The sequence below is a fragment of the Stomoxys calcitrans genome, chromosome 4, assembly GCF_963082655.1.
Source record: "Stomoxys calcitrans chromosome 4, idStoCalc2.1, whole genome shotgun sequence".
NCBI classification, from domain to species: domain Eukaryota; kingdom Metazoa; phylum Arthropoda; class Insecta; order Diptera; family Muscidae; genus Stomoxys; species Stomoxys calcitrans.
In genome coordinates this window covers 138,776,237-138,795,799 of record NC_081555.1, presented here as the reverse complement: position 1 = coordinate 138,795,799, position 19,563 = coordinate 138,776,237, and the positions used below count along the sequence as shown (strand labels likewise).

At 32.3% G+C, this 19,563-nt stretch overlaps 1 protein-coding gene across 4 annotated transcripts in view; it reads right to left on the bottom strand.

Annotated features, from left to right (window-relative positions):
• The window catches only part of LOC106083454 (uncharacterized), an 88,687-nt gene that overhangs the window by 13,823 nt on the left and 55,301 nt on the right, over nt 1-19,563 (bottom strand). For 2 of the 4 annotated variants that reach the window (XM_059367991.1, XM_013246483.2), the window contains exon 2: nt 6,667-7,933. In XM_059367991.1, coding sequence (XP_059223974.1) covers nt 6,667-7,641 — 975 coding nt within the window. In that variant the 5' untranslated portion in view covers nt 7,642-7,933. Of the gene's footprint in view, nt 1-6,497; nt 7,934-19,563 lie in introns of all 4 variants that reach the window. The other 2 variants (XM_059367992.1, XM_059367993.1) reach the window with 2 other exon arrangements.

The window sequence follows — 19,563 nt, the reverse complement described above, 5'->3', positions numbered from 1 at the left end:
TAAAATGAATCCAATAATGAACAGCATCTGCAAAAGCCTTAAGATCTTGCACAAACGAATCTTAGCATGGAATTTTTAACTTTTTTAAAGAATAGGTGCTGTTAACAACCAGATCTATTACAGCAATGTAAAAAAGCCAAGAAGCTGAAGCCACTACTTGGAATCATTTCATATTAAGCTTTTTATTATTTACTTATTTTTTCTCCAATCAAGAAAGCTAATCAATTTTTCTTTATAAAAAACACAAATCATGCAACGATTTTAGCTAACGCCTCAACCAACAGATACGACATCATCAAATTAATTGGCAGTGGCACTGGACTGAGTCCTTCTGGTTAGAAGAGGAGTTGGCAGTGGTAACATCATTTGACGCTCACTTCATTCCGTGGATGGATGAAGGATGACACAGCACTAAAAAAATTGTTAGAACTATCACCACGTCGCCTAATAGCTTACACGAAAGTGTGTATGAGACCAAGGCACAAAACAATATTCAACTTTCCAAATCCATTCATTCAACCAATAAGTGAAGACAGTGTTGCCATATGTGGCAGCAACCAAATTTTATATAGAAATAAAATTTGGACGATATTGAAACAAAAATTATAAATTTATTTTTATTATAACAAAACTTTCCCAAAAAAAAAGTCAAAAACGCTTTGAAAGAGGGTCAGATATTCAGAATTGTGTGCAGCTTGGCCTCTTCAATCGAAATAACTAAAAATTTAAGTGTGGTGAATTTCTTTTTATTAGTGGTGAATTTTGCAAACTGTGCAAAAATGCCTATTTTTTATACTCAATAAGTATGTAATTTCATTTGAAATGATACGGGTTTTGTGAAGAACGAAACAATCCACAAATTTTCAATTTAACCATTTGATAAGTAAAGCGAATTTAGTCATATGTGGCAGTAACAAAATTTTCTAGAGAATTAAAATTTTAATAAAATTAAATACCAGAATTTACGAAATATTTTTATTTTTGACAAAATTTGCATAAATAAAGTTTGGATGACATTTTTATAAATAAAATATATAGGAAATCTTCCTGTCAAACAAAAGATTGACCAAGATTTTTGTAGGAATAAAAATTTTCCAAATTTTTTGGGAAAAAAAAATAGACAAAATTTTGAGAACATATTAAAGATGTTCACGAATTTTTCTATACATTTTTCTATTCGAATCCAATGAACGCAGAGTTTAGTATGTCCGCCTATGACGCTGAACGCCTGGATTGGAATCCTATCGAGACCTTTAGAAAAAACTTTTCAGCGGTGGTTTTCCACTCCTAAATTTCTCCATATAAAAATTTTTCTCATAAGAGGTGTCGCACTGCGGCACATCGTTCGGACTCGGTTTTAAAAAGGAGGCCCACTATCATTGAGCTTTAACATGACTCGGACTGCACTAATTTATATGTGAGATGTTTGCCCCTATTCCTTAGTAGAATGTTTATGGGCAAAATTAGCAATTGACAAAATTTCTCTACAGATACAACTTAAAAAAAGTGTTGTAAATTTCCAAAAAAATCCATAGAATTATAGTTTGATAACATATTCCGAGAGTTATGGGCAACACTATTTGAGGCTGCATACAAAAGTCCTTGGCTTCCCCATACACATTGGCTTACTAGTATTATTCTACTCTTAGCTCTATGGTGGCAAAGCCATGGAGAGGGGGTGACCTCAAACCTAACGATTCATTGCCAATAATAGTGCCAGGAATAAAAGATGTCTATGAAAATAAACAAAGAAAAAAAAAACGCATAAGACGAAGAAAATACGAAAAAACAACTTGAAGATAAAGAATAGAGACGCCATTGTTGTTAAATGGCGCCATCATGGCGGTCATAAGACTTGAAGATAACAATGGAAGAAAATAATGGAAAAACACAACATGACCGACACAGACATAGATAAATCGTAACCTCTGGCCGGCCTTACCAAAAAAGCAAAGAAAAAAACGCAAAACTACCGCTTTTCATAGTTCGAGAGTTATGATTTTAGTTGGTTGATAGCAAAGACGTGGTAATGGTGGCTCAAACGCCGCTAGTTTCTTTTAAATACCTCAATCTACTGCTTAAGAGTAGATGAAAGATGTGCAAAAGAATGCTATGGCTCTAGGTCGTGCACTACCATCAAGTGATGATAATGGCAAAAGATGAGTAGTAAATATTTTGCAATTTATTATATTATAAAGTTATAGATGTGTATGCAAGTAGCACAGACTTGGCAAATATGAGTAATGAAAAGGAATGATGTTAAGTAGCCGTTTTTTCTTTTGACTAAGATAGAAGGTAAGAAATTATAAAATGAAGGACATTTGAATAACTACAATGACAGAAGTTTGAAGAAAGACAAAATCTTGGAAGGATTATAGCATTAAGATTTTAATTGACCTCCACTTATTTTTTAAGCCGCATAAGCCTACATCAAACGAGGGTAGATTAAGAGCACAGCATTACTAATTATGTAATAATAATGCAAATAATTAACTATAAAATAATAAATTTAAGAATTTTATTTATTTAAATTGTGGCCTTGAAAAATTATAGAAAAATTAAACTGAAACGTTTCAAAAAGGGGTTATTATGCTAAAATTGTGTATTGGTTAGTTTTTTGAACCAAAATAACTAAAAACTAAGGTGTGGTGAATTTCTTTTTGTAAGTGGTGAGTTTCGAAAATTTTGTTAAAATGGCCATATTGGTGAAAATTTTCAAAAATTTAACGGAATTTTACATATTTAACCTAAATGCTCTGAAAAATATGTATTTAATACTTTTTAGTAGGAGTAACAGGATCCGAATGTCTTATTGAATTCAACGTATGGTCTTAACAACAAAGGAAGATAATATTAGATTAAGGTAGCGTAAGTTTAACTGTATATCATTGCAGGTGTCAGCACACATTTTTCGCTCACTGTGATATTAATGCGAGGACTTTAATATTAATAGTAACGAGTTTCTAGAAATTCATAAAATAAGTGTATTTTAAAGGAAATCATTACCAAAATGTCTTAATTGCAGTGTCGATTAAATCATCTCGATCAAATCGTAAAGAAATTAATACCTCGATAACCAGTTAATGGTTTATGACAAATAAAGGTAAACTTCAAAATTCCGAATACTGAAAAATCATTTTTAATTTTCACTTTTCTTACTATTTCAATTTGGATTGAAATAATATTTTACCTAAAATCTAACTAACTCTATTTTCGTTTGTATTTACTCTCTTATTTAGCTAGAATAAAATAAAAAATGACAAGATTTTCTAGCCCATATCTCACTTAAAGCTTGATTATTTATTTCATGCCTTTGCTTTCCTTTTATATCTAAAAAGTCAAGGCTATCATGGCGACTTCTGCAAACTTGTCATTGTCTGGCAGTTTTATTACATTCATTTCTGCGAACACAACATTAAACATTTATTTATATTTGCCAAGATCCCAATGTTATTTATCAAAAAGAAAAAGGAAAACAGAAATCAACAAACCGACAAATAAGATAAAATGAACATAATACCACATGAAATAGATTCTTCACTCTTCAGTGTGAAAATGGAAAATGGCATAGAATTAATAATGTTTATATATCACGCACAATCTTTCTGTAGCATAGCTTAAGGCGGCATATAATGGGCACAAAAGCGAAAAGGGGGAAACAAAATGAAAGAGAGATGGAAACCCCTGTGATGAAAAGCTACACAACATGATTAAATTTTAATGATTTAAAAACAATCACTTGGATTTGACAAACAAATTGTGGTCGCCTTATGGCTATATGCTAATGGAAAGCACTTGAGGGATAGATCAAAATTAGAATTAAATTATAATGAGAAAATTTAATGTAAATTTGTAAATCAGACTTGCTAGTTGAAGGGCATATGAACTAGAAATTAACATTAATGTTTAAGTAATTCGATGGCAAAACAAAAGCAAACTTTGGTATTTATTTGTATACAAATTTATATCAAAATCTGCATAAATATAGTGAAATATTTACCTTGGGTATAACAATATTTTCTTCTACAATAATATGAAGAAGATTTTTTAAGTAAACTTTCCAGATAGTAGTTGTATATCTTCATTTGTAAAAAACTTCTCAGACATAACATTTGTTTTTAGAGTTTAAGAAAATCCTAAAAATTTATGGGAAATATATTTTGATGGACTGAAATCGTGAATCTAGGTTTTATACTTCACAGGAGAGCAAAATCATAACATAAATGGCAATTTGGATTGCAAGACTCATTGTAGAATGTAAAATGCAAATTTTAACAATGAACATTCCATTAAGGAACAAGCGCCAAACTTCTTACATATCAATGAGTGCTGTCCAATTCAAGTAAAAGCTCAAAGATAATGGGCCTTATTTTTTTAAGCGGCGTGTCGCAGTTTTTACATGACTGCCATAACGGTTTTTTAAATGGCATAGTACCTCACAAATGTCGTCAGCATTTGGAAGGGATAACCACCGCAGAAAATTTTTCTGATGTTCTCGTCTGGATTCGAATCCATACGCTAAGCCTCATAGGCGCTGCACAACTGTTGGCCTCCAAGATCGTAATATGGCAAATTTATATAAGCAAAAAATCAAGTATGGTGAGTTTCTCTATATTGAGTGAGTTTTGAAAAGATAGAATTTTAGGTTGATTTAAAGGAAAAGTCACAAAAATCTATAATTCACATTGCCAACAAAGAACAACGAAAAAAAAAAAAATTAAAAAATAACTAATTAAAAATAAAACATACAAATTGAAAATCCTTATAAAATGGATTTTAGTTTAGTTTCGAACCTGTCAACATTTGGTTTAATTTTACTTTTTTGTAATATATGCATGACATAGGAAAAGCTGATATTAAAATTAGTGTCAAAATCAAATCCGGGACTCAATATAGGTTGCGAAACTGCAAAAAACAAGGTGTGGTGAATTTCTCACTTTAGTGGTGAATTTTAAAATTTTCTAAATTTTTGTCGTTTTTTAACAAAAACCTCGTAAACTTCCATTTTATATACAGAAATAGCCGTAATACCATTTTTTAATGAAGCTTTTCACTCTATTAAATAAAATACATTCGTTGATATCTTGCTCCAAAACTGCTAAATATTATCATTTTATATAAAAAAAAAAATTATTTAACATACATTATTTTATTTACGATTCTATTTTTATATTTTAACACAAATAAGTATATATGAATAACCTCTTAATATGTATAATATGTTACCATATTATTGCTTTAAATGTGCTCGATGTTACTTACAATTTGGTAATATATCGATTAGGAACCAAGATTCTGTAACAGAAAATTACCAAAGGAATTTTTGCTTTTGAAATTTGTTATATACAATTTTTTGATAATTGTATCGATTCATGTATTTTGAATTTTCTAAAATTAGCGAATATAACAATTTTGGCTATGGTTTCAATTTCTTGTAGGGCCATTTAAAACTTTTTTTTTTTTTGCAAATTACGAATAGTTTTAGCGAACACAAACTACAAAATAATGTAGGTATCTTCATTTTAGGCCACAATAAATCGAAAATTTGGTCAAGTGGTTTTTTAGGTGACATATAACCATAGGTTTAAAGGATTTAGTACAATCGGTGAATGAAATGTGGAAAAATATGATTAAGATAGTAGTGAGATGCAGAAAAAACTATGAAAATCAGCAAACTACAACAATGAAATATGACTTTAATAAAAATGTAGAAAACAATGGAAAAATAGATTGTAATATCAAAAATATTGATTCATGGAGTACGTCAAGTTTGAACAAAGGTCAATGTTATCATGTCGAAGAATTAAGTGTAGTGAAAGTATGGCGATTTAATATTCTAATGGGATCTATCGCTAATGGGCTAAATAAAGATACATTGGAGAGTGGAGAGTGGTGAATTTGATCCAATGTTTTGTTAGTATGGTACTTTGATGTAACAAATAGTTTTTTTCAGCTTAATTTTCATATTGTTGAAGCCAAACTCAGGTGTGGCAATAAATTTAACAGTATTTGTCTTTAATTTATTAAAATAATGCGTGATCTCTTGTGGCTATTTGAACTGGAATGGTGATTTTGTGAAAAACTATATTTTGTATGTGATATATGCCTTAGATATTGCTGTGATTGGCCAAGGTGAAGTTATGCAAAAACGGATGGCATATCTTAAGGGTGACATTAAACGTGAGTTTTAGTGAAGTTTATTTTCGATCATTTGTGGTCAACATGTTTTTGTTTTAATGTAATTACTTACGAATAGTGAAATGCGTGAAATGCTTGACATATGCGTGCATTTTACACTGAAAAAAAATTAATTTATGTAATAATGGATTGAAGGTGGTGCACTGTGGTGAGTTTTGTAGTCGATTTTTGAGAAATGATTACTGAGCGAAACGTTTCAAACAAAATTGTGTGCTTTTTCTTTGTTTGTTTTCCGATTTATTTTATGTTTTTGTTTGATTTTTTTTTTTTTAAGAAATTTTAGTCACTTTTCTCAATACCTTGTTATTCAGCAAATTTTATAAAACCAATTGTTTTTGATTTTTTTGTGTTCTTTTTTTGAGTTTTTTTTTTTGCATACAAAATGTTTTGTTTTAGAATTTCTTTTAAGGATGATTTGATTTTTTTCTAAAATTTCTCCGATATGCTATAAATGCGTTTAACGCTCACACATTGACGGCGCAGGCGTTCACATTCGATCTCCCGGAAGTCAGCATGCGATGATGAACAAGAGCCCACAGTGAATGTGCGATCTTCGTTGATGTCGTCGTGATCGGATGTGTAGGGACAGGAATGTAGTGAGGCCTCCCCCTGGGTTGAGGATGAATCGGATTCCTCCTCGTCGTCGTCCTCTTCTTCGGATGATGAGGGATGATGGGTGGCAGAACTGAGGGAGATGTGTGAGTCACGGCGTGAAAGTATCTTTTGATTCTCTTCGTCGTCGTTGTTATTGTTATTCTGCAATAAGGCTCTCTTAAGGTCCTGGGCAAGTATGCAACCCGTTACCGGGGGCTGTTGTGTTATGATGGGAGTAGGACAATCAAAGGAGTTACGTTGTTGCTGCAGCAAAGGTTGAGTGGTTATAACGCCTGCAGGATTACCCAAAATGCTGGCCGATTCAGGGAAGATACGGTTATCCGAGCCCGAAGAGAATTTCGAGAGCAAGGATTTGGAGGAGTTTTTATTTTTCAATTGCTGCTGTTGCACGTAATAATAGTCACGGGGCAGAGAGGAGGTGGCATGCAATTCCTGATTTTCATAGACACCAATATTGGCAGGACGAAAACCAACACCCACTGAATTCTCGTCACCAGCATGCAATGCGGGAGTGCTCACTGAATGATTTTCTATTTCTCTTTGCACCTGGGCCTTCAGATCACTGATAACGCTAGCCGTCGAGGCGGTAGGTGAGGTAGCGGTGGAAAAGTTAAATCCGGCCGCAGCCAATTGGGCACTGAGCAGAGGCGTTAAATTCGCCAGAAATTGTTCTTCTTGTTGTTTTTGTCTTTGTTCGTCGAGCTGACGGCGATAGGCATCAATTTGATCGCTGGTATTTGGGGTAGCACTATGGATGCATCCTTGAAAGAAATCCAATGCTTCATATAGAATAAAACACAGACCCAGGACAAGAAATGTCTCCATCATAACAAGCTGAGAGCCATTGGGCGCAGAACACAAACACACGGGATCTCTAGGAAATGTTGTGGAAATATACTATTTAGAGTTTTGTATTGCTTTTTAGGTGTTTTGTTGTTGTTTTCGTTTAGTTTTAAAGATAAGTCAAGAAACACTTTTTATATTTGCACAAGATTAACAAAATAAGCTTGAAGTGTATTATACATTAGAGAATGAGAAAAAATCAAACATTCTAATGTTTTAATTGTGTCTTTTTTGAATTTTTTGTTCATATGATTTTTTGGTAAGGTGCTCAAAAAGCCTAAAAGAAGTTTTAAAAATAGAAAAAAATCTATGAGTTTATTTACACACACATCAAAAAAACTGAGAGTCAAAATATCAGAGTTTTCAAAGCAAAATTGTGAGAAAATTTGCCAAAAAAATAGCTTGAGTTGAGAAAATAGTTTAAAATAATAGGCAAAATATACATGCTTAAAAGTATTGATAGCATGCAAAGCTGGCATTTAAACAATGTTAGTGATCTTTAAAAATTTTAGTGTATTATTTATGTATGAGCCAGGCGATGTGATATATTGAGAAAAAATTAAAAAGAAACAAAATTTTTAAAAAATCTTTTCTAGTAGTTGTTAGACCTAAAAATAATTAATGGCTAAATTTGGAAGAACCTTCCTTTATGTGTAAAAGTATGTATTCCCATTATTTGTAAAACTACAAGTATAATATTCCAAATGGAGTATATTGTTCCTAAAAATATGCAACACTTAGCTTAGTTAAAAAAAAAATAACTAAATGTAAGCATGGACGATAAAATTTTATTTCTTCATATATCCCAAAAGTATGCAATATAATTTATATCCAATTTTTTATAATAAGATCCAAGTGATGAATTTTCAATTGAGAAAACCTAAAAAAAATTAACAACTTCCTTGAATGTTATTGCCCAAATGTATGCTACATAAATTAAAGCTTTTATACAAAAAAATTTTAAAAAAATATGTTTTGTGATAGCTTTCAAAATTATAGAACCTTGAAAAAAATTACTACTATTTGAAATTTAAATTTTTTTTCACACTTGTACATTGCAGCCAGCCTTAAAATATGTTAAAGTATAAAAACTCATATTGCTGCAATTTAGAATTTTCTTCGTATTCTATATAAATTGCGAGAAAATATTTTAAATATCATTGAACATTCTAAAAGTATTTTTTCTTTCAATTTATATATAGAGTAAATATTCATTTTTAATAGAGTAAATATTGCCTAAAAGTATGCAGCATATGACTGACATATTTCAAAACAAATAAAAAAATTATGGCAATTGTAATTTTTTTTAATTTATATATATTCTCACATTAATTTAACGAAGCAAGCCTTAAATTTCACTCGGAAAACCATGAGAAACACAAAAATTTCTATTTCTCACTCCAAACTACCATTTTAACAAATGTTTCACACTCCAGCCCCAAAGGTATGCAATCCATTCACATGTAATTTAATCAAAATAATACCCGTACACCTTCGTTTCTGCGAAAAACCTACACGAAAACATCATTTAATTCATTGAGTGTTTATATTATTTCAAGCAATATTATGTTTACATTGCGTGCACATGAAAATACAAAGAAAATTCGATTTCCCATGCTCAATATTTGCTCACTAAAATGTTTGTCAACTGGCAGCGATGAACATCGCAATGCCGACAAAGACGCATGGGAATATTTGTTATTTACAAAAGGAAATTGAAATTGTATTTAATTTCAAATTGTCAATGTATGCGCCACCTTTATATGTATAGCAAAGTAGACAGCCTGCCAGCATGATGCCGTTGTGTAAGTCGTTTGTGCAGACTCTTCGAAAAGTAGGCCATATATTTTACTTGAGTTTTAATAAGCCACAAATGAAATGTTTTTGCTTTCAATGGCATGCATAACTGCCAAAGGAATGTAATAAATAAAACCCGTCAATAACAACAATTTTAAAGAAATTACAAACAAAAAGCGACCTTGGTAATGAGTCGGAAATCAGTATATGAAATCACCTTAAGAGTATGCAATATTTTATGGTGTAGAAAATATGTTAATTTAACATTTCAAATGATCCTAAAGTACAAAGCAATGACCAACTAGAATTGGATTTCTATGTAAATTAAGAGATTTATAGAGATATTTATGTTACTTTAGACCATATATCATTATCGAAAGGGGAAGAAGCAATTTATACTAAAAATCTGAGAACATAAATGAATGGAATGAAAAACGCATTCAAAGAGTTGAAATAATGTAAGGTTCCAAAAACCATTCTTTTATTTTCATTAACAAATATTGGCATACCAATAAAAATGAAGGTACACCATAAGAGATATACTTCGAATTGAGTTAAAAAATTGAGGAGAAATAATTTAACATTTTAAATGTATATTTAAGCCATTCGGGTCCAACTTAAGTAAATTAGGGTTTAAACATAAATGACCGTTGAACTATTAAATCCATGACAAATTCGAATTCAGCTTACAGCGTAGAATTCGACTGTGTCAAAAACGAATAGTGGTGAATTTCTTTTTCTTAGTGGTGAGTTTTTACAATGTATAATTTCAAGTCGTTTTAAAGCTAAAATCAAAAAATTCGAAATGTGAAATATGAAATATGAAACAACAATAATAAAAACAAGCAATTGAAGTTGACGGTGTGAAAAGATTGAGGCTTCGAGGGGCTGGGTTTTGTAAGACATATATATCGTTTTTAAACAAAATTCAACCCAAATTAGACAATAGTTAGAGATCTTAGAGCTCAAGAAGTTAAATCCGGGCTCGATTATATATAATTGGTGCATTAAGTTGTGAACTCAATTAGGCCTGTGTTGTGAGTGTTTAAGGGTATACACGTACTTCACATATAAAATTTCATTCAAATTGAACAAAAATTGAGGCTTCTAGGAGATCAAGAAGTCAAATTGAAAGGCCACCTTATATGGGAGCTATATCAAAATCTGAACATATGTGGCTCATTGGCAATTCCCACCATTTAGACCATAAAAAACCATGTGTCAACAACTTAAAGTGGATATCTTTATTTCCTCGACGTGATTCAAAAGACGGACGAATGGACATGGCTCAACTAAGCATTTCAAGACGATGGTGGTGGGTATATAAATAACGAAATAAATATGACTTCAATCAATATTGTTTAAAACTGTTAAATCAAAATACCTTACTGGAAAAGGTTGTGAAATACTAGTTTCCAATTTCGAAGGCAGAGCACAATGCCGATTTCAGTTGATCGAAGGAACATGTGTGGTGAGTATGGTCTTCTTAGAGATGATTTATTACATTATCTGAGCAAGTTTACATTTTGTAAAAATGTTTGAAACATTTACAGTTTGTGAAGGTTTTAGAGCAACATCCGACGAATTTGATATTAAAACTTCAATGGAACAGTAAATGACATAAATTTTTACATTTTACGAGACTGGAATTTGAAATATAGGCTTTGCACTTTAAACAGGGCTTTCAACCGCTCCAAGATTATCAATTTTCGTTCATGGAAGCATTTTTGAATGCGGTTATGTGAAAAAATAGGTGTGGTGAATTTCTTTTATTTAGTGGTGAGTTTTGGAAATTTATAGTTTTAAGTCGTTTAAAAGGTGAAATCATAAAATTCGACATTTTTAAAACGATACAACAATAATATAAATAAAAATCTGTAACTCGTCATTGCATTTATGTCTAAGGAAGCCACTGGAAAGAATTTCTACCGTGCAATGATTTTGAAAAATGTTATATATTAGGTAAAAAATATGAATTTTTACTTTGAATGTTATTGTTTAGCCAGGAATTTAGCTATTACAAAGACCATTGTTTTACGAAATGATTTTTGCAGCAGCAGTATTTATGCCGTATGTCGACAGTGAGTCTATGCATTAAAGTGCTAATGGAATGGCAAACTAAACTATACAGTAATCAAGTGACAACTCTCAAAATATGTTAATGACTGTTACTAAAACCCAAAAAAAACTGTTAATAACGCTTTTAGTTCGGCCGAGTAAATGGCTTAAATTTTTACATTTTACAAGACTGGAATCATGAATATAGGCTTTACTTTTGAAAGAGGGCTTTAAATCGCTCCATGATTATCAATTTTCTTTTAAAAAAGCATCATGTAATGCGCTTGTATGAAAAAACAGGTGTGGTGAATTTCTTTTATTTAGTGGTGAGTTTTGGAAATTCATAGTTTTTGGACGTTTTAAAGGCGAAACTATAAAATTCGACATTTTAAATACGAAACGGAATTAATATAAATAAAAATTATTGTTCTGTCATTGCTTTGACGAAAAGGAATGCGGTAGGAAGACCTTCTACCGGGTAATAATTTTGAAAAGTTGAAGAAATTGTGTAAAAAAATTACTCTTTAATTTGAGAGTTTTTGAGTGTTGATGTTATGGCCATGAATATTGCTCTTAGAAATTATGTTTTAAAAACTAATTTCGACAAGTAGCCGCAGAATAAGTTACTTGAATGACTTTTTCAAACATGTAAGAGTTTAGACCACACTTTAAAAAATCCACTGCATACTGTGTCAAGTGTTAAGCAAATTTACTTGGATTCTTTTTGGTAACAACAATAGCCATAGTTTCCCACTAGTTTTTCCGCTGATTTTACTTGGGACCTGAAGCAAGTTGAAAAATAGCCAAACATTAAAAATCTACATATATTTCTCAACTATGTCTTCCTTATCCTCATCCAACAACACACTTCAAACACAAAAATATCGAATGGTTAAATGGTTTGCTATTTAAATAAAACTTGTAGGCAGCAAAAAATTTAATTTTGGCCAAAATTTTCACACAAACCACCTGCCATGTAATCGTATAAGAGAATTTGAAACTCATATTAAATCTCTTATGCAAAGCCTATCTACATCCGGTATTTGCCAAACATTGAAGTAAAATTGTTGGTCCAAGGAAATCATGGCAGGGAATAGAAAATGGCAGCAGAAAACAAATACAGGAAACGGAAATGAGACTTTATGGCATAGACCCAGCATTCACATGCACACACGCGAACTTACAAAGAGATTTTTGGCTGCTTCCCAAGCACATGCTAATGTTTGCTTCCTTTTTCCCTTGCACACCCACTCCCGCACATATACATCTCTACATCCGGCCTTAAATAGTCTGAACTGTTAAATGTTCTGGTAAATAGACGGTTGAGCGTTTACTTACATTTTTACTAAGCCTATTAATTTGAAAATTTCCAAATTTCTTGTTTTTATTGCTTTCATTCAACGCACACACACGAGTATATACACTCACAAAGAAATTCAATGATTTAGCAGAAAATGTAGCGTAAAACCAAGGTACCTGACAAAAAGCAAACAATCTTAATAACCTGCAAAATTTAATTTCATGTACTTCCTCTCTTTTGCATCCTGCTTCCCTAAAGTCCATCTACTTTACCTTAGGGTTCCGAAAACACCTGCTGCTCACCCCTCACTTTCGGCAACTGGATGTGCTTTGGAAATTGTGATGGTAAATTTGATTTTGGTTTTTGTGGTGTTCATGGTGTTACGGCGGAGTTAAAAGAAAAATCTTTTCGTAAAACTTTCTCTGCTGTTGGTTGGCTTTTTGTGTGAAAAAGGCTGAGCCAAGATAATGCGGTTGGGGCAGGTAGAAATGTTACCTCATCCCAGTCAGTAAATATTATTCGAATTTAATTTGCTAGGGGGGCTTAAAAGTTATGTCAACGTGTCAAACCCTCTATAATTTGTACGGAAATGTTGGATTTGAAACCTTTGAGACATTATATTCACATTTCCTATGTGTGTGTGTAGTGTGTAGCAGGTGTATATTTTGTGGCTTAACCTTCCGAAGACATTGATTGGGACAATATAGTCTTAGCTTTGAACAAATTGAGCAGTATTAGTTTTCTAAATTAATATTAAATTAAAAGCCTTAAAAGGCAAAGAAGTTGTTTAGAATTTGATTATACTCCAATTAAGGCAAATGTCATTTAGTAGGCTGTAATAATGTATAGCCCCTTATTATATGCAATGAATTTCAAAATATTTGTCTGATATAGAAATTTAAGCAAGGCATTCAAACTTGTTGAAAAGAAACTGACACAAATAGATTTATTTTTATTTCTTAAGCTGCTAGATGCAGGTTTTGACTTTTTTTTCTTTTATTTCTTCTCTAAGGTGAAAAAAAATTGATATTGCAGTTCCGCAGCAATATGCAATAACATTAAACAATTTTTGGGGGTTGATAAAGAAATTTAAGCGAGGCATTGTTGGCAGATGATTGTAAAGGAGTTTAAAATTTTGTTGGGGTAAAATATTAAAAACTTTTGAATCCCTGTATATAGGCTTTAATTTTTAAAAATCTTTAAAAAGCTGTCTATTGCCCCATACTATAGGCAAAGACTTGTACAACAAACAAATTGGCCAACCACCACAATAGCAATGTCATAAGTGTACGCGTAAGCGTACGCAATTACATTCCCTCACTCCGTTTCGAGGTTAAGAATAAAAAAATCAAAAAATGTTGCATATTTTTAGGGGTGGTTTACAAGTTAACTAAAGATTTAGTGTCTTAAAACCCGATTACTGCCTTAGGTGTATGTCCATAGCGGCATGGGACGGATTAATATCCGCATCCCGTCTTCAACCTAACCTAAAAAAAAATATTTTTAAACCTTTAACGACGTGCAACTTCTTCGAAATTAATTAATTGCTTAAGTTAATTTAATCTCTCACAATGATCAAAAAATTTAATATTTTGTGATACAAGGGCCGCTATATAAATTTCTGAAAATGCAAATTTTTATCACCAAAAATGGTTTTAGTTTTCACAGTACTAAGCAACCAATTGTCCATACACTTTTCCACATCGATTGAGGTAACTCCAAAACATGATTATGGAACGCTTCAATTGCATATTCTGGCGACGACAATCATTGACCACCAGTTTCTTTCTTATTGTGAGGGACTTAAAAGAAATCATTGTGTGCCACGTCAGGGCTGTACGACGGATGAGGTTACGGCCGGTCAAAACTGCGATGGTTTGAGCCGATGTGTTAGAGCTTGCATTGCATGACGAATTTCTCCCGAAGACTTCAGATAATCAAATTATGGTGTACCACTTAGAGTTGCCCGTCCAACGTTGCTCAAGCGAAACAGTCACCACATGAACAGTTCTGCCGAAGAAACAAGTGACCGTATACTTCGAAGTGCTTCTTGGCTTGTAAAACATTTGGTCAGTTTTGGTCGGGTTTGGTAGGATTTTTCTTAAATTTTGGTACGAAATAATTTTCTTGAGTGGCAACACTGGTTCTGACTACGGTTGTGTTAGAAAATGTCAAAATTTTCAATGGAAATGTCAGATTGCACCTGGCAACACTTGGTGTTGCCCTCTCCACAAACTCATATAGCAGCGCTCGTATATACTATGCTTATAAATTCAAAATCAACTTCTACTAATTGGCTCATTTCATTAATTTTATTATATTTATGACGAAAAATTATATCACCTTCTTTTAGTGCGGGTCCTCCAAGACTTGGGACAATTAAAATTATTAAAATTGTTTCCTTTAGAAGCCTGAAATGCTTCCACATTTCATCAAAATCGAACATGGAATTTGGGGACAGGCATTATTAGGTTAAGTCAATTTTACCTTGCTAAGTATGCAATACTTTGTGATATAATTTAAGTTTCTAAATTCTTAATCTATGGCATGATCAATCTAATTTATTTATAAACTGCTATCAATCAATTCACTGTTTAAGGTTTACGACACTTATGACATTAAAAATGTGTTGCCTACTTTTAGGCACGGTTCAAAGCCTTTTTCCCAAGATTTAGTATATTTAAATTTTGCAAAAAATGATTTTTTAAGCTTTGAATATTCCAAAACTTCTTTATAATCAGTCTTGGGAATAAGGTTAGGGCATAAATGGTCTAACTCAACTTTTGTCCTTATGAATCCCCAAAATTATGCAACACTTTTTGAAATCAATGTTAAATCTGAATTTTTAATCAATAGCAAATTGAAGTTTATTTATTGGCAAACTGTGTCTAATTAGTTTACTTTAACGCAGTGAAAACTTTGTTCATAACGCCCAACGGTATGCAATATATTTTCAAGTTTTTTTCTCCAAAACTTTGCCCATGGCCATTTCCCAATCATTTTCATAAATTCTTTTTAATTATCTAAATTCAAACTGTTCATTATTTCAAACAAACATTTATTAAAATTTCATGAAACCCTCTCTACAAGGGAATGACCAAAAGTTAGGCAACATTGCTTTTCATTCTCATTACGGCAAGCTGATTCTTGGCATTCACAATATCCCATTGTTTGTTTTAAACTATGTGGAAGAAATCTAACGAAAAAACTATGAAACAAGAAAAAATTTCAAGAAAACAGAAAATTAATGAAAATATTGAGCAAAGCCAGGGAGTAAGGGAAAAAGTTTAGGGAAGTTCTGGTCTTTCCTTAGAATGAAAAAAATAATAATAATAAATTTATTTTTATAATCCACATGTTGCCAACTGCCAAGCCTTAAGTTCTAGAAAATAATACCTGGGGAAAAGGCAACACAAAAACTTGTACAAATCAGCGAGCATTGTGCTAGGGATAAAAGGTAAGCGAAAAACAGTTTTAAAATGTTAGCTTGTGCAAGTTACAACGCTAGCAGCATGTAAAGGTATTATTAACGAAAAAGGCTACGACAAATTAATCTAAGAGTGTCCTCCAGCACCAGGATTTATTTGTCTGCAGAAAACTTTTGTCCAACTTTTCGTTGCAGCATGGCGGATAAGAAATGAAATTGTTTATTTAAGTTAAAAGCGGCGGATTGAAGTTTAGAGAAAATCTCTACCAATAAAGCGAAAACTTAGGCTCAATAAGTGAGGTTGAATGATCAGTTTATCTGGGGTGATGCAATATTCAAGTGGTTCTAAAAGCAAAATTTTGATAAACTTTTTTTATAAAGAAAAAATTTTTCATGCTAAATTTCAGCCAAATTGAACAAAAATTGCGGATCGTAAGGGCTCAAGAAGTCAAATCGGGAGATTGGTTTATATGGGAGCTATATCAAGTTATAGGGCAAAGTCATATCACGAGATCGGTTTATATAGGAGCTGTATGCGAATCTGAACCAATATGGCCCATCTGCAATACCCTACGACCTACATCAAAATTAAGTAAATGTGCAAAAATTCAAGCGGCGAGCTTTACGCGTTCGACCGCTATCGCAATTTCGACAGACGGGCGGACTTGGCTAGATCGACTCAGGTGATCAAGCCGATCAAGATTATGGGGTCCTAGATCAATATTTCGAGTTTTTACAAACGGAATGACTAGATTAGTGGGTATAAAAACTGGAATTGTTGGCCGGCATACTGGGGGTACAGAGAAAACTATAAAACTAAGGAAGACTCTTACCAAGACCGAAACGTCCACTATTATTGTGGTATTTGTGTCCGATCCGACACAAACCTTAAATTATAGTGATATTCATTCTCATAGTCAATCAGCTTGATTCTCTTTTCTTTTGGAGGTAGCAATTTCTTGTTAAATAGCGCCAGAGATTATCTTGTTTAAAGAAATCTTAAAAGTTGAGTAAAAAATCCATTCATCCATCATTTTTTATATAACCACACATTTTTGATATTTGATTGACTATTTTTTTTTTAACCAATAAATATTTATGGGCTTCGAATTTTATATGTCTACATTAAAATACATTTATGCCCCCCATTTTTTCTTTACACATTTTTGCAACATCATTCTCCAAAAGGTCCCAGAATATTTTCAAATGTTTCCAACAAATATTTTCGTTTAGAAAACCCCAACATTCACACTTGTAATCACGTTTTTGCAGAAAATTGTCTATTATTTTTTGTTTTCAACCTCGCCTTCTTTACCTTTCTCCGATTTTATAGAACCACACAAAACCATAAAACAAATATTTGGAAAATAATACACATGTCCTGTTATCGTTTGTTCTAGGCTGTCATTTTCATTTTCCCTTACATTGTAACAATCCCTAGGTCGTAAGCCTTGTCGAGTCTTTTAAATATGCGAGATTATAGTTAAGTGTGTAACTGTATGTGTGTGTGTTGTGAAAACCTATTTTGAGAATTTTAATGATTATTGTTATTACATTGACAATGGTTGAATCAAATTTTATATTAGGTGAGAGTATTATTTTGTAGCAAACAAATACAACAAAAAAATTGTTATTGGCAAATTTTATATAAAGCCTATCCTGCAGGCTTGCTAAAATGTAATCAAAAATTATAGCCTATTTTTAGGCATTATTATTATTTTTTATTTAATCTGTGGTTTAGAAATCCTATGATAATATGCATCTGGTTGAAGGTCTTTGCTATTTAAACTATGGAGAAAATTTGTAATAAAAATGCCATTAAGTAGACGATGACCTTGGCTGTGTTCTTTGGTTTGTTATATGTTATAAAAAATTATAAAATTATAATTATTCTCAAATGATTTTTAACTTGCAAAAATTTTATTTTTCTGTTTTTATTTTAAGGTTAAGTCTCTTAGGAGTCATATTAGAACATTTTAATATTCATATTCTTGCCTCTGTTACTGTAGTAAATTTAATTAAAAAACATTAAAATAAAGTTAAATTGGTCTCTGATGTAAAGTGTTGACAAAAAAGTAAGAGTGCGTTTAGTTTTGCAAGGCCATCAATTTTGTACCCTCTATTAAGTCGGTTTATATAAGAACTATAAGTAAAGATGGACGATTAGACCAATTTACAATTCCAAGCGACCTACAGCAATAAGCAAAAAATGCCAATTTGCCTTTGCACATTCGACTAAGGATTAGCGGCAATACTTGTGTAAAATAATGAATGCTATGCGATTCAATTTAAAGCTCTATGGGAAGATATCTCCTTGTTTGTGCCAGAGCTGGCAAATCATCAATGGCACTATCGATACTAACGTTATTTAATTTTTTGACTGAATATGATACATTTCCGATGGATACTATCGCAAAAATTAAATTTTTTGCAAAATTATACAACAATAAGCAATCCAACACTGAATGCATCGTTTAAGATATATTGCGCCTATAGAGGGCGCAATTTTCATTCGATTAGGCTAAGATTTTGTACAATGATATCTCTCATGACTTGCAACTGGCTTTATTAATCTTGGTTTTATTTGGTTTGACATTGATATTGCTTCTATATAAATCGAATTCCTGATTTTTACTTCTCTATTTCGTTTGAAATATGAGTGATGGGAAATTAACGATGGTATCGATACTATCGATATTTTTTATTAAAACTATCGAATGTTGCGTTTATCGATAGTTTGCCAGCCTGAGCCTTGAGCCTCCAGAGGTCGCAATTATTACCCGATTTGTCTGAAATTTTGCATGATGACATCTGTTAAAAGTCTCAACAGACACCACAAGTATGGTTTAAATCGGTCAATTAGCTAATATAGCTACCATATAAACCGATCTACCGATTTAATATTCAACGTCATGGGCGGCCATGTAAATCCCTGCGCCACAATGGCCTCTTTCAATAAGATGTAGTTGTATGAAATCTAGCTTTATTCGTTAGAATGAAAACGTATTTTAAAAGAAGGACGAAGGACAAACTTTGGAAAGACAGACGGAGGAAGGACAGACAGACAAAAAAGATACGGACGACCAAAGGACAGACGGACGTAGGCTGGACAGATGTATAACAGAGGGAGAAACGTATGAAGGCCAGGCGGACGGAAAACAGACGCAAGATGGATGATGAAGGACAAACGGACGAAGAATAGACGGACGAAAGACAGTCGGACGAAGAACAGACGAACGAAGAATAGATGAACAAAGAACAGTCGAACAAAAGACAGATGGGTGAGAGACAAAACCACGAAGGACAGACGTACAAAGAAGCGCCA